Here is a 13,361-nt window from a genome sequence, read left to right as displayed (position 1 = left end):
GAATTGGGAGGAAAGCTCTAAAATGCATGCTATGCATCAAAGCCAGTGTGGTTGAGCACACAAAATTGCAGACACTGAATGCCGATAGAAAAAGTAGAATTCTATACGGCCTATATGGCCTAGGACCCTCGTACCTACACGACCGCCTCTCCTGTTATGTCCCACAGAGGACCTTACGGTCTTCAGATAAAAACATCTTGGAGATCCCAGGCCACAGGGAGGTTAGGCTGGCCTCAACCAGAGCCAGGGCTTTTTCAGCCGTGGCCCCGATCTGGTGGAACGCTCTGTCACAAGAGACTAGGACCCTGCAGGACTTAACATCTTTCTGCAGGGTCTGCAAGACAGAGCTGTTCCACCAGGCCTTTGGCCAAGGCACAGTCTGACCCCCTCCTTCGGTAATCCACACAGAACTCTAGCCCAAAGGTTGCCATTAATTTGATTTTGAATTGATTTTAGAATGCATTTCAATTAATTGATTGTGATTTTATGTAAACTGTGTTACTTTTATTGTTGTTAGCCGCTCTGAGCCCGGCTTTGGTTGGGGAGAGCGGGATATAAATAAATTAAACAAAATAATAATAATAATAATAATTCTGGACTCTTCCACTTCACATGTTAGGTGGCGGTGCCATATTTTTAGTACTTATCCATATGACTTTTAAAAAAAGCTTCCTGCATGGTTACCTAGCACACCACACTGATGCACTAGTTTTCTAGATGCAGAGCAGTTATTTTATGATGGAGCATAAAAAATATGGCACGCGCACTCATAGTATGAAGTAGTTCTGTCAGAATTGTACCCCCTCAGGCCTTTACTGTTTGCGATATGCAGTCATGTGCGTCTTTCCTCTAGTTGGTTTTTTTTTGGGGGGGAGGGGGAGTCTTAATCTTTTGATGCTGCCAGTTTTGAGTAGAGGAATGGCAGATATCACCTCCTTTCGGCCAGTTTCCACTCAAAATTGCTCTGCCCCCACCCCACAGCTCCTTTTCTTCCCGAGATAAAGCTACATTCACCACCACCGCCCCTGCACCTCAGTGAGTGGGAAGATAAGTTGCGGGGGGGGGGATTTTGAATGAAAGAACAGCTGGACAGAAATAGTTAAGCAAACAGCTGTTCATCTGCTTCGACTTGCAGACTTCCGAAGCTGCTTTTAGATTAAATAAGTCCCGTGTCACACCTGGTTTGGGCCTCAGGCTTCTAACTCATTCGGCGAAATATGTTGGCCTTAAGCTAATGCACTGATATAAAAAGGAGGTTGGTCTGTAGTGAATCTACATGGATTTTAAATTCTCAAGCTACAGCTGGATGGTAAAGCCTTTTTGTTTGCTGCAGACTTGGATTTCACAAAACTGGAAAAGCAATGTTCTGTAGGTTCACCAGAGATCCACAATGCACATCATCTGGTGTTTGTTTGTTTTTAATTGGAAGTGTCATTTGTGTATAAATAATTGAATGGTTCATTAGGGCATTCCTGACAATTTTTTATAATATAGAGAAAATAGGGAGGCTCCTCCCAGAGGCGCCAACTTGCGCTGAAGATTGAGGGGGGGTCGTGTTTCAGGAGGAGGAGGGGCGGAGCTAAATACAGTGACTGTGGCTCCTCCTCTCTTGTGCTCGGCCCCCTTCCATGGCAGCAGGAGGAGAAACAGGCCACTGAAGCAGTTCTCAGCTCTGCACTCTGCCTCCTCCGTCCCCTGACGATAAGGAACATTGGGGAGCCAAAAGAGCTTGGCCCTCTGGAGTTAGTGCCCATCACTCTCCCTTTGCACTCATCTAGTATGATTATGAGTGCTGCATAGAATGTGATGGTTCATGTGTCAAAAAGGCACCCATTGGCTAGAGTCCATAATACAACCCTCCACCAACCCCATGCTGTTTGGTGATTTTTTAAAAAAGTTTTTTATTTTATTTTATACACCTCTGCTTTTTACTACTTGAGTCACTATATCTCTCAGGCACAGGATTTTAAGGCCTCTGTTAAAAACACTATTTAAAGGCAATGGTACCCATGACCGTTAGGTTCAGTCACGGACAACTCTGGGGTTGCGCACTCATATCGCTCTATAGGCCGAGGGAGCTGGCGTTTGTCTGCAGACAGCTTCCGGGTCATGTGGCCAGCATGACTAAGCCGCTTCTGGCAAACCAGAGCAGCGCACGGAAACGCCATTTACCTTCCCGCCGGAGTGGTACCTATTTATTTGCTTGCACTTTGACGTGCTTTTGAACTGCTAGGTGGGCAGGAGCTTGGACCGAACAACACGCACTCACCCTGTTGCGGGGATTCGAACTGCCGACCTTCCAATCGGCAAGCCCTAGGCTCTGTGGTTTAGACCACAGCACCACCCACAAAAACACTGTACCAAATACCAAAAAGAGGTCTCTCATCATCACCCCATGAATGAACTCCACCACCCCCCAATCTTATGCTTCTATGGGGCTATTTGAAGCTTATGTACTTCTCCAGGAGCAAATTGCCCCCCCCACTGCCTCCCAAAGAATCAGAAAACAGGACTCAGGAGTGGTTATGTAGCCCTGTCGCTTTCATTGAATTGAAATATCACATTATTTTTCTGTTTAAAGAAGCCCATGAGAGCATCACATTAAAATACAGATGGTTTCTCCTTTTTGATCATGGGGGTCGGGGGGAGGGAGCACTTTTAAAAAGCAGAAGAGAATATGATTCTTGGGAACCCAATGAACACTCTGGGTCTCATGCTGGAGCTCAGCTTCTCTGGTTTGTAAACTAACAAGTATTGTGTTCACTCGATCTAGGTTAGAGTCAGATAGGGAAGGTATCGCCTAGATCTGATGTGCAAATCAGGTTTCTTTCAAGCTGATATTAAACTCTCTTCAAGGTGATGGATGGGGGATTCTCATATTTGTCCTTAAACCTATACTGTCACTGCCATGTCTATTTTCACCCCATGTTTCGTGCCTTCAGTGATCTGTACCCCTCTTGCCCCCAGACCGTCCCCAACCTCCCAGCAAGCCAGTTGTGTTGCAGGAAGATGTCAAGTCAAGAAGTGTACTATTGTCCTGGGAGCCGGGCAGTGATGGGCTCTCACCTGTCCGGTATTACACTGTACAAACACGGGAACTTCCTGATGGGAAATGGGTGCTGCATTCTGCCTCTGTGAACCACAACACCACATCCTTCATAGTCAACAGGTAAGACATCAATGGGTGGAATGAAAGGAGATGTTTATTTGGAAAAGAAGGTGGCATTGACAAGGACGACTGTTATGTGACTGGATCTGGAGCAAATCTTCCAGTCACAGAGCTGTCCTCAGATTCACACCGGTCCAAACTGAAATTTCCTGCCTGAGTGGTATTGAGTCTGGAATCAAGGCTAGCCATTAGAATCAAGGCTAGCTACTGAGTCTGGAATCAAGGCTAGCCATTAGTATTAAGATAGCTTTTTTGGGAATGAGCTTGTTAGTCTCAAGGTAGAACGTGTTAAAAATCAGTGGCTTGGCAGGCAGAATACAGCAAGACCTGTACATCTGTTTGCATCTTGTGGTTTTCTTCCAAAAACAAGCCAAGTACCATGTGCTCCCTTTGCAGGCTGAAACCCTTCACTACCTACAAATTCCGGGTCAAGGCAACCAATGATATTGGTGACAGCGAATACAGTGAAGAGTCAGAGTCACTCACCACACTACAGGCTGGTATGTGAATGCATTAAATCATGAGTTACTTTAGAACGAGACACTTTCCTCTTCCAGTTATAGGAGCAGAAGTTCTCGTGCAAGTGAAACCATTGCAGCGTACGTGGTTAGAGTGGTTACCTCTTCCAGTCTACCTGGAGCAGTGCTGTTTCAGCCGTTCACTCCTGCATCCAGATCACAAAAACAGAACCAGGAAAGAGTTTGAACCTAGTCATACCTCTGCAGTCACCTGTCTTCATCCTCAACCACCTCCCTCCCTCTTCCACATCTAACTTTGCATATCCTTTCGTTATGGGCCAATCTCTTCCATGCATTGCACATTGCCTGAAGTGGCCCTGATGCTGTTAGAACAGAGGAGGAGAGTAGGGGCTGCAGCTGAGGCTGGCTGCTGTGGACTGCAAAACCAGTGTTGCGACGGACACCTTGGGGTTAAGGAAACCGGTAGATGGGAAAAGTTGAGGATAATTTTGAAGAGCGGTAATAGGGACATGAAAGCATCATAGAGCGGTATCTGTAGAGAAACCGGGAGTCGATGAAAGAATACAGTGGTACCTTGGTAGTCGAATGGCTTGGCTCCTGAACACCGCGAACCCAGAATTAAGTGTTCCGGTTTGCAAACATTTTTCGGAAGCCGAACATCCAATGCAGCTTACGCAGCCTCCGATTGAGTGCAGGAAGCTCCTGCAGCCAATTGGAAGCTGCGCCTTGGTTTTTGAATGCTTTTGGGAGTCAAACAGACTCCCAGAACATCTTAAGTTCAAGAACCAAGGTACCACTGTAATTCGAGGAAACAAATGGTCCTAAAGGGGATAGGGAGGGGGCAATGATGAGCAGAGCAGATTGTACAGAGGGCAAGGGACACCCATTACCAACTGGACCCAAGATATTCCACACCGTGGAAATGTTCCGTCATCAAAAACCATTGTCTCCCTGCTTTCGAATTGCAAAATCCACCAATATTCTGTAAAATGGTAACCAGTTTGGGCCTTTACCACCAACAGCAAGTTGTCAACTGAGTGCAACAAGTAGCCTGCCATTTCTCAGGGCTCTGTGTCTCATGAAGACAAGCAAGAACAGCTTGGATCTTCTTGCATTTGACTCATATATATATATTTTTCCTTTTCCCTCAGCCCCAGAGGAAGCTCCCACTATCTTGTCAGTGACCCCACACACCACCACATCTGTACTGATCCGCTGGCAGGTAGGGTGATGTACCTTTTCTTTCTCCCCCATTGGAACTCGATGAGTAGAAGAGCTGGAATGTTCAAGAGTTCTCGCTGTCTTGGGGAAAAACTTCCGACCAATGAAACATGACTGTGCTGCACAGTGGTTCTGGTTGGCATTCTAAGCTTATTTCTGATGGCCAGCAAATCTGGTAGTGTCTCTGTCTTGAGCAGGCATAGGCAAACCCAGCCCTCCAAATGCTTTGGGACTACAACTCCCAACATCCCTGACCACTGGTCCTGTTAGCTAGGGATGATGGGAGTTGTAGTCCCAAAACATCTGGAGGGCCGAGTTGGCCTATACCAGGTCTTGAGCATGGTCTTAGAAAGTTGAGTTTGAAAACGGTCATGAGATTTGCAACCATGTCTATTATGCACAGATATATACCTAGTTTCCGCACTTTAGCCCCAGCTCAGCATTCTTTATTCCACCCACAAAAGAAGGTTTTGCTGTCAAAATGGGGCAGGTGACTTTGGTGATGAAACTGTGGACTCTGTTGAGTTTGCATGCATGTTTCAGCAAGGGGGTGGTGGAAGGCTATGGAGGATCTGAAAAGTGGGAAACAGAAATGTTTAACCAAACCAGTGTTAAATATTGGCTTGAGGTAAAGGTAAACGGACCCCTGGCCATTAGGTCCAGTCGTGGCCGACTCTGGGGTTGCGGCACTCATCTCACTTTATTGGCCGAGGGAGCCGGCATACAGCTTCCGGGTCATGTGGCCAGCAGCACCAGAGCAGCACACAGAAACGCAGTTTACCTTCCCGCCGGAGCGGTTCCTATTTATCTACTTGCACTTTGACGTGCTTTCGAACTGCTAGGTTGGCAGGAGCAGGTACCGAGCAACAGGAGCTCACCCCGTCACAGGGATTCGAACCGCCGACTTTCTGATCGGCAAGTCCTAGGCTCTGTGGTTTAACCCACAGCGCCACCCGCGTGTTGCTTGAGGTAGGCATCAGTAGTTTGGCTAGTACACCCAACCCATCCATTCCTCAAGGCAAAGAGCATATAAAGATGCTGAGGCGCCTTTTGCGGGTCTCCAGTGATGCTTCCCTCCTGGCAATGACAGGGAAGGGAAGCCCTGGCATTTCAGCACCACTTCCAGCTTTTGACTGGGCAATGGGAGGTGACAGTATTAGAAAGCAGGTATAATATGGGACAGAATCCTTTTGTTGGAAGCCGGTCTCACAAGTGTCAGCTGTGCAAGGGGAAGCAAATGAGAGTTTGTGAGTCCCTCGTTGATTTATCTGTTTCTCCTTCCATAGGCTCCATCTGAGGACAGAATCAATGGCATCTTGCTAGGTTTTCGCATCCGCTACCGGGAGCTGGCATACGAAGGGGTGCGAGGATTCACTGCACGCAGTATCGGCAATCCCAGTGCAAAATGGGCAGAACTGACCTGTGAGTATGCTTGGAGCAGCGAGGGTTCTGGGAACTGGAGACAGCGAGAATTTAGCCAAGGTCTGCCCCTGCCCACTGCCTTCAACTTACGCTGCAGCAAAAAAACCAAAACAAAACAAAACAAGCCAACAAACACCAGCATGGGAACCATCATTCCAGAGCAAGCCACCCATAACAAGCACTGGTCCTAAGTACTGCCCAAGATTTAGCACTAATTTTACTTAGTGCTTTCTCCAGTAACAAAAGTGACTTGACAAGCATTTTCCCCTGCAGTCATAAGTCAGCGTGGCAAGCATTCAGAAGCTGCTCTAGAATAATACATTGTTGTTCCCAGTGCGTTTGAAGTGGAAAACATTGATCTTAGCAAGTGGTTGGTATATTCAGCCCTATCAGCTTGGTCTTTTTAGTGCTAGGGTGTCTCTTTCTGAGAGAGACTTTTCCTTCTGGTGGAATTGCTGGATCCAGTGACAATGGGCTCTTGAGTCATTTGTGAAGATCTATCACTCAGGCTATCCTGATGCCCATAAACTCTTTCTGGTCAGGTTTGTCCATCTTTGGTAGCTACAACCCCTCTCTGGGATATTTCCCCCCTTTCCCAATACTTCGTTGGAGACTTCTCAGTGTTCTTTGATGTGGCTGTGAGTTTCTCTCCTAGCTGCTTCTCCCTCACTCCCAATTGATGTCTGTTAGTCCTGCTTGCATTGTCGGGATGTTTATTTACATGTGGCTAACCTGCATTGACTGCTTCTCCCTTCTGACCACCTGCCACCCCACAGCAACGTATGCCATGCGGAACCTGACTGAGGCCTCCCTCACACAATACGAGCTGGACAGTAAGTGGGTGCTTCTTCTCTTGTCTGTGCAATCATTTCTGCTTGTGTTTCTGGTCTCTCTTGAATCTGGTTCCTATCTAGATTTTAGCACCGTCACCTACGGAAGGTGACTGGCAGCAGGGAGAACAGCAGCTCTTTCCTGTTTTTGTTGTTGTTGTTAGCTCATCACTTTCTAGAACCCAGGATGTCACCTTTGCCCAAGGATAGCTTCTTTCACTTCCAATTAAAACCCCTAATCTGGCAAAAAAGAAAGTGCAAATTCCCCATGAGTAGATTTCCAAGTTTTAACACATAGGCACTTTCCTATCTTCTAGAGTGGAATAATAGAGAGCAAATTTGTGATAAATTTAGGGGCTTTATGTAGGGGCAGGGAAGTAAGGACCGAGATTCATGAAGAAGAATTTTGCTTACATGAAATATCTCCCTTTCAATACTGTAAGGCCTGCTAAGGCTGTGTACACACTATATGTTTTTAAAACACATTTGAAGCACATTCTTTCCCTCAAATAATTCTGGGCACTATCACATGCCTGGGTTGCTGGGAAGCAGTAGTAGTAAATTACAGTGCCTGAAATATTTGAGGCATTTTGAACATGGTATAAACGTATAGCGTGTATGCAGCCTAAGACTCGTTTTACAACAAAGTTTACTTCAGCTTGCTTAGCTTTGGTTAGAACCACGAAGGCTTTCTAAAGTGCTGGTTCACATACTGGAAGCCAGACGTCACAATTATTTTTTTCTGGTGCCCTTGCTCTGTCCTCTTACCTTCTCGAGAAATATCCTGGCACCATCTGCCAGCTTTGCAAAGGGTTGTGAAGGAATCAGTACCGTTGTGGGAGTGGTGTCATGTAGGAGCACACAAAAAGGAGGGAAATGTGAGACCAGATCATAGCCAGGAATGTATACGCTACTACTTTTAAAGGCAACGCCAGAATTAAGAAACAAACTCTGCCTCTGCCTCCATGTATAACAATCTCCTTTCTGCCTCTCACCTCTGCAGACCTAAACAAGCACCGCCGCTATGAGATCCGAATGAGTGTCTACAATGCCGTGGGTGAGGGCCCCACCAGCTCACCACAGGAGGTCTTTGTGGGCGAGGCTGGTAAGCCAGGCATCTTTTTTTTCCTCTAGGAGCCGTTTTCTCTCTCAGGTTTCCCTATATCCTTATGCTTCCTGAGAGCTTAGAGCAAAAGCCTGAGGAGGGAGCAGGCTGGCAGGCTGAAAGAGCAACAAATTGTATTGCCTGCAGCTCTAGTGCAAGCCTACAAGTAAGGGCCATAGTTCAGTGGTACAGCATCTGCTTTGCATGCAGAAGGTCCCAGGTGCAAATCTCAGCATCTCCAGGTAGGGTTGGGAAGGACTCCCTGGACTGAAACCCCGAAGAGCTGTTGCCTGTCAGTGCAGACAGTAGAGCTAGGTGGACCCAGTGGCCTGACTCTGTATAAGGCAGCTGCCTATTTCTCATGCCCATTAGCTACCAGTCCCACACAACAAGCCAGCAGATCCATTCCTTAATCAATACAGAGGCAGCTGCCAACAAGAGGTCATTAGGAGTCGATCCCAAGAGCAGACAGGTCTGTGGCCAAGCCCGGAAGCTCATGTAGGGTAAACAAACATCCATTTCAAACCAAAAAAAACAGTCCCTGCTTCTCTGTGGACTTGTCAGAGCATCAATTAACTCAGGCACCACACCTGCTCGGCCCCAGACACACTGACCCGATGCTTGGAGGCTGTGGCTGGATGGTTTCGTGGGAGCCAATTGAAACTAAATCCTTCAAAGACAGAGGTCCTCTGGCTGGGTCGGGATGGCATGGGGATGAGGAATCAACTCCCTTCTCTTGCGGGGGCCCAATTAGTGCCAGTGCCTTCCGTTAAGAGTTTGGGTGTAACCTGGAGGCGCAGGTTACAGCAACAGCTAAGGCAACATTTTTCCATCTTCGCCTCAGTAAGCAGTTGGTCCCTTGCCTTTTCCGCCCTGATCTGGCCACAGTGATCCATGCGACGCTCACCTCCAGGCTTGACTACTGTAATTCGCTCTACGCAGGACTGCCCTTGAAACTGTCCCACAAACTCCAGCGGTGCAGAATGCTGCAGCGAGGCTCCTCATGGGGTCCCTGCCATGGGAGCATATTCACCCAGTTGCACTGGCTCCCGGTGGAGTATACGGTCAGGTTCAAGGTGCTGGTCTTGACCTTTAAAGCCCTTTGTGGCTTAGGGCCCTCGTATCTACAGGACCACCTCTCCTGGTATGCCCCGCAGCGGACCTTAAGGTCCATGAATAACCATAGTTTAGAGGTCCTGGGCCCCAAGGAAGTCAGACTATCCTCCACCAGGGCCAGGGCCTTTTCAGTGATGGCTCCGACCTGGTGGAATGCTCTGTCCCATGAGGGCCCTTCAGGATTTAACCTCCTTCCGTCGGGCCTGTAAGACAGAGCTATTCCGCCTGGCCTTTAATTTGAATTCAGCCTGATCTTTTATTTCCCTTCCCTTCTCTTCCCTCCCCCTCCCCTTTTGTGAAGATCACCCGCTCTGAGACCCCACAACTAATTCTCCCCTGGCCTCCTCACTGGCCCAAGTAGGACCAATTCAGCCAGCTAGCCCTGGGGGTTATCTAATGGATTTTTGAATTTTGAATTTTATTGTTATTCATGTATTTTATGCTGCTTTTATAATTAAGTGTTTTAAAGTGTTTTAAATTTGTTGTTAGCCGCCCTGAGCCTGGTTTTTGAACCGGGAAGGGCGGGGTATAAATAAACAATTATTATTATTATTATTATTATTATTATTATTATTATTATTATTATTCTCGCTGACATCCGGTTCTGCTCTCTTCAGTCCCTGCAGCTGCACCACAGAATGTGGCCATCCAAAGTGCCACGGCCACCCAGCTCGACATCACATGGGAGCCGCCACCCCCCGAGGCACAGAACGGAGACATCCAAGGCTACAAGGTACCAGGCCATAGGAGGGAGGGATCTGGGCCACAGGTGAAGAAGGCTGGTGCACTTGTCACCCTGGGGGATGTTTGTGGATAGGAGGCGAAACCTTTTGCACTGCAGAGTTTGTAAAGGGAGTTGCCGTTGTTGCTGCTGCTGCTTCTGCCACATAAACGTCTCGCGGCGTCTTCTTGCATATTCCTCTACAGCCTAATATGTTAGAAACTCTTGCAGTAATGGGGAATGGTGTTCCAGTGCATGATGTCAGGCTAGATTGGGGGTAGCCCATGTGATTCCCTTCTGATGTTGTAAGCCTCCCACTCATATCAGCCCCAGCCAGCATGAGTAGTAGTCAGGGATTGTGGGAGTTGTAGTCCATATCATCAGGAGGGTGCCACATTGGCCTACGAGTGCCTTTCAGCAGTTCAGAATCTACTTTAAAACCAGCAGATATTCTGGCTGGATCCATTTAAAGGGTGGGACTGTGACTGCAGCAGCCCTATATCTGTTGGAAAATGGAAATGAAACAAGCAAGAATTTTTCTTGGGAGGGGGGATGTGTTTCTACATTTCCCCTGCAAGTGATGCTGTTGAGCTTCAAATAAAACACTGGAGTTTCACATGCTGTGCCTTCTCAGGATTGCTTTTGTCCCTGGGGAACTAAGGGCTGCTCTGCGCCTTACGTTTTTTATGGGTGCGTTCAAAATGCACAAGCACAGCACCTTTTAAAACTGTAAAGTGTGCCTGTGTCAGGTGCAAATTTACAACAAATGCATTCCTCCAGGAGACTGAGATTTGCCATTTCAATATACGCTTGAGATAATAATAATAATAAATATTATTTATACCCCACCCTCCCCAGCCAAGACCAGGCTCAGGGCGGCTAACACCAAATATAAAAACAATTGATTGAAATACAACTTAATAAACAAGACTAAAATACAACATAAAACATTAAAATGCAGCCTCATTTCATTGGAAACTCAAATCAAAAACTTTTTTGGGGATGAAAATGTCAAGTCTTCACCAAGGCTAACTATCCAGATGGCAAATGTTTGTGGCATGTGAAATTACCTTAGTTCTGGGCTGTTCATGTGATTTGTTCAAGCCTAGCATAGACTCTCTTTTTTTGCAAAGTGCTTGGAAGCCTGTCCCCTGGATTGTGGCAGATGACATTGCACCCAGCCACCATATTGTGGAACTGGAACTAGTCTCTTGCCAATCCCTGCGCAGCCATTCTTCATTCTGTCTTCAAGCATCCCATCCGTGATCTACTGGCATTTTACAAGCCAGTAGAACTGCAGTTTTGGAAAGTTGCTTGCTTGTTTCCTAAGAAACCTCCATGGGTGCCGCCGGGAAGTGTTGCCATGGAGCCTGCTTGCTGCCGTCTCTCCGGCGCCTTGACTTCATGGCTTGGTGGGATGGTCCGGCTTCTCTGTGGAAGTGTGGATATCACCCAAGAGTGACTTCAGGGGTGCACTGTTAACTACCCCATTCTTAGTCCATCCCCATGAGCCAAGGCTGCAAAATGGATTGCCTGTGCTGTCTTGCCTAGTTCAGGGGCCAACATGTCCTAATTGTTATGTGCCCATTTAACGGAAGAAGCTCACCTTCCCCGTTGATAATCCTCAGGGGAAAATCTTTTGAGGTGCTTAATTCATTTCATAGCCTTTGGAAATGTGTTTTCACAGGCCAGCTTAAAAATTTCTGGAATATAGTGGCATGAGCTAGGTATAAGAAAATTTCTCTGCGTGTGTAACAAGGAGATTTAGGTCCTGTGCTTTGAATAAATGAAAGAAACTTTTGCACACACATTTATTGGGCATTAGGACTTGTATCCTGAATTTTTTTATTTATGTATGCCATTACGGTGGCCCATGTTTTGTTAGTCCCAAAATGGAAAATAAACGAGGTCCCAACTAAAGAAGAATGGCAACTTAAACTGATGGAGTATACGCAGCTTGCGGATCTAACTTACAGAATAAGAGAACAAGAAGAATGCTTGATTAAAGAAGATTGGGAAATGTTTATTGAATATATGGGGGGAAATTGTATACACTTGAAACCATTGGAATTAATTTAAGTTAGCCGAGCATATTGATTTCATTGGGCCTCTTCTGAATAATAATAATAATAGCCCCAAGCTTTCCCTCTGAAACGCCACTCTTTAAAGCTGAACTGGAGCAAACATCAATACGAGGTTTCCCATGGATTGACGTTTGCTCTGATTGAGCTTTAAAGAGCAGGTTTTCACTGGGAAAGATCCAGAGCCCAAAAAGGGCTCTTGGACATGGAACTTTAAATTGAGGACCCTGCCTGGAAAGAGCAGAGAAAAGGTAAAGTGTGGATAAGCCCTGAGTTGGAAAGAACCCAGTGTTTTTGGCTTTAGCTGCATCTGAACTTACGGCAAGGGGCTGGGGTAGCAGAGAGCAGCAAAATAATGGACAGTGGCCAGAGAGCCAAGAGTAAAATATATTTTAGCATTGTACCTGGGTATCTGCTGTTCCCCAGGATAGTAGGGCACAGTCATAGTTAGTAGGCTCATCATGCTGGTGGACTCCCTCTTTCCACCTGTCCCTTCCTCCATCTCTGGATTTCCTCTTTAAATCTCCCTCCCTCTGCAGCCCTGCTCGCTGTGGCAAACTTGCTATATGCCTCCATCATCCGGTTCTCACCAGGTGAGCATCCCTTATCCACGCCGGCTGGGGCTGATGGCAGCTGGAATGCAGCCACACTTGCAAGGCCACAGGTTTCCTTTCCTCTGTTCTAGATGGTTGAGCTACTGCCTGACTTGTATGACTTGAGGAAATTATTATGCTGATAAAGGCGGTAGCGATTCCAAGGAACAAACAATATTAATTAAATATATATATTTATATATGACACTCCACATTTTTGGAGTGGAAGAGCAGCATTGTTGGAAACGCATTGGTGACCACAAAGAGAGAAATGGGTGCTACTCCTCCCCCCCCCCCCAATTTTCCTCACTACGCCCCACTTCCTTCTTCCCTACAGATCTGTTTCTGGGAGGCCCAGCGGCAGAACGAAACAGAACGGGTGAAAACGCTCTTCCTGCCGGAGAACGGCGTCAAACTCAAGAATCTGACCGGCTACACCGCCTACCTTGTCACCATCCTGGCCTTCAATGCTGCAGGCGATGGGCCCCGCAGCGCCCCCATCAAAGGCAGGACGCAGCAAGCAGGTGGGAAAGGAGGGAGGAGAGGCAGCGGCGACTTGGCTGTGTATAGCAGTTTGCAGGTCCTGTGCTGATGTCCTGAGTTGGGCCGGGGATGGGAAGGCAT

The 13,361-nt window shown here is 47.1% G+C and overlaps 1 protein-coding gene across 11 annotated transcripts in view; it reads left to right on the top strand.

The window, feature by feature from the left end:
- Positions 1-13,361, top strand: part of SDK2 (sidekick cell adhesion molecule 2) — a 331,653-nt gene that overhangs the window by 296,400 nt on the left and 21,892 nt on the right. For 8 of the 11 annotated variants that reach the window (XM_083727356.1, XM_083727353.1, XM_083727349.1 and 5 more), the window contains exons 30-37: positions 2,968-3,169; positions 3,566-3,669; positions 4,800-4,870; positions 6,156-6,291; positions 7,068-7,124; positions 8,125-8,226; positions 9,960-10,075; positions 13,075-13,261. In XM_083727356.1, the coding sequence (XP_083583482.1) occupies positions 2,968-3,169; positions 3,566-3,669; positions 4,800-4,870; positions 6,156-6,291; positions 7,068-7,124; positions 8,125-8,226; positions 9,960-10,075; positions 13,075-13,261 (975 nt within the window). The remainder of the gene's footprint in view (positions 1-2,967; positions 3,170-3,565; positions 3,670-4,799; positions 4,871-6,155; positions 6,292-7,067; positions 7,125-8,124; positions 8,227-9,959; positions 10,076-13,074; positions 13,262-13,361) is intronic. The other 3 variants (XM_083727347.1, XM_083727354.1, XM_083727351.1) reach the window with 1 other exon arrangement.

The sequence above is a fragment of the Podarcis gaigeae genome, assembly GCF_964106915.1.
Source record: "Podarcis gaigeae genome assembly, chromosome: 2".
In the NCBI taxonomy this organism is placed as follows: domain Eukaryota; kingdom Metazoa; phylum Chordata; class Lepidosauria; order Squamata; family Lacertidae; genus Podarcis; species Podarcis gaigeae.
The sequence above is the reverse complement of the archived record's forward strand: the minus strand, read 5'-3'. Positions and strand labels throughout refer to the sequence as shown.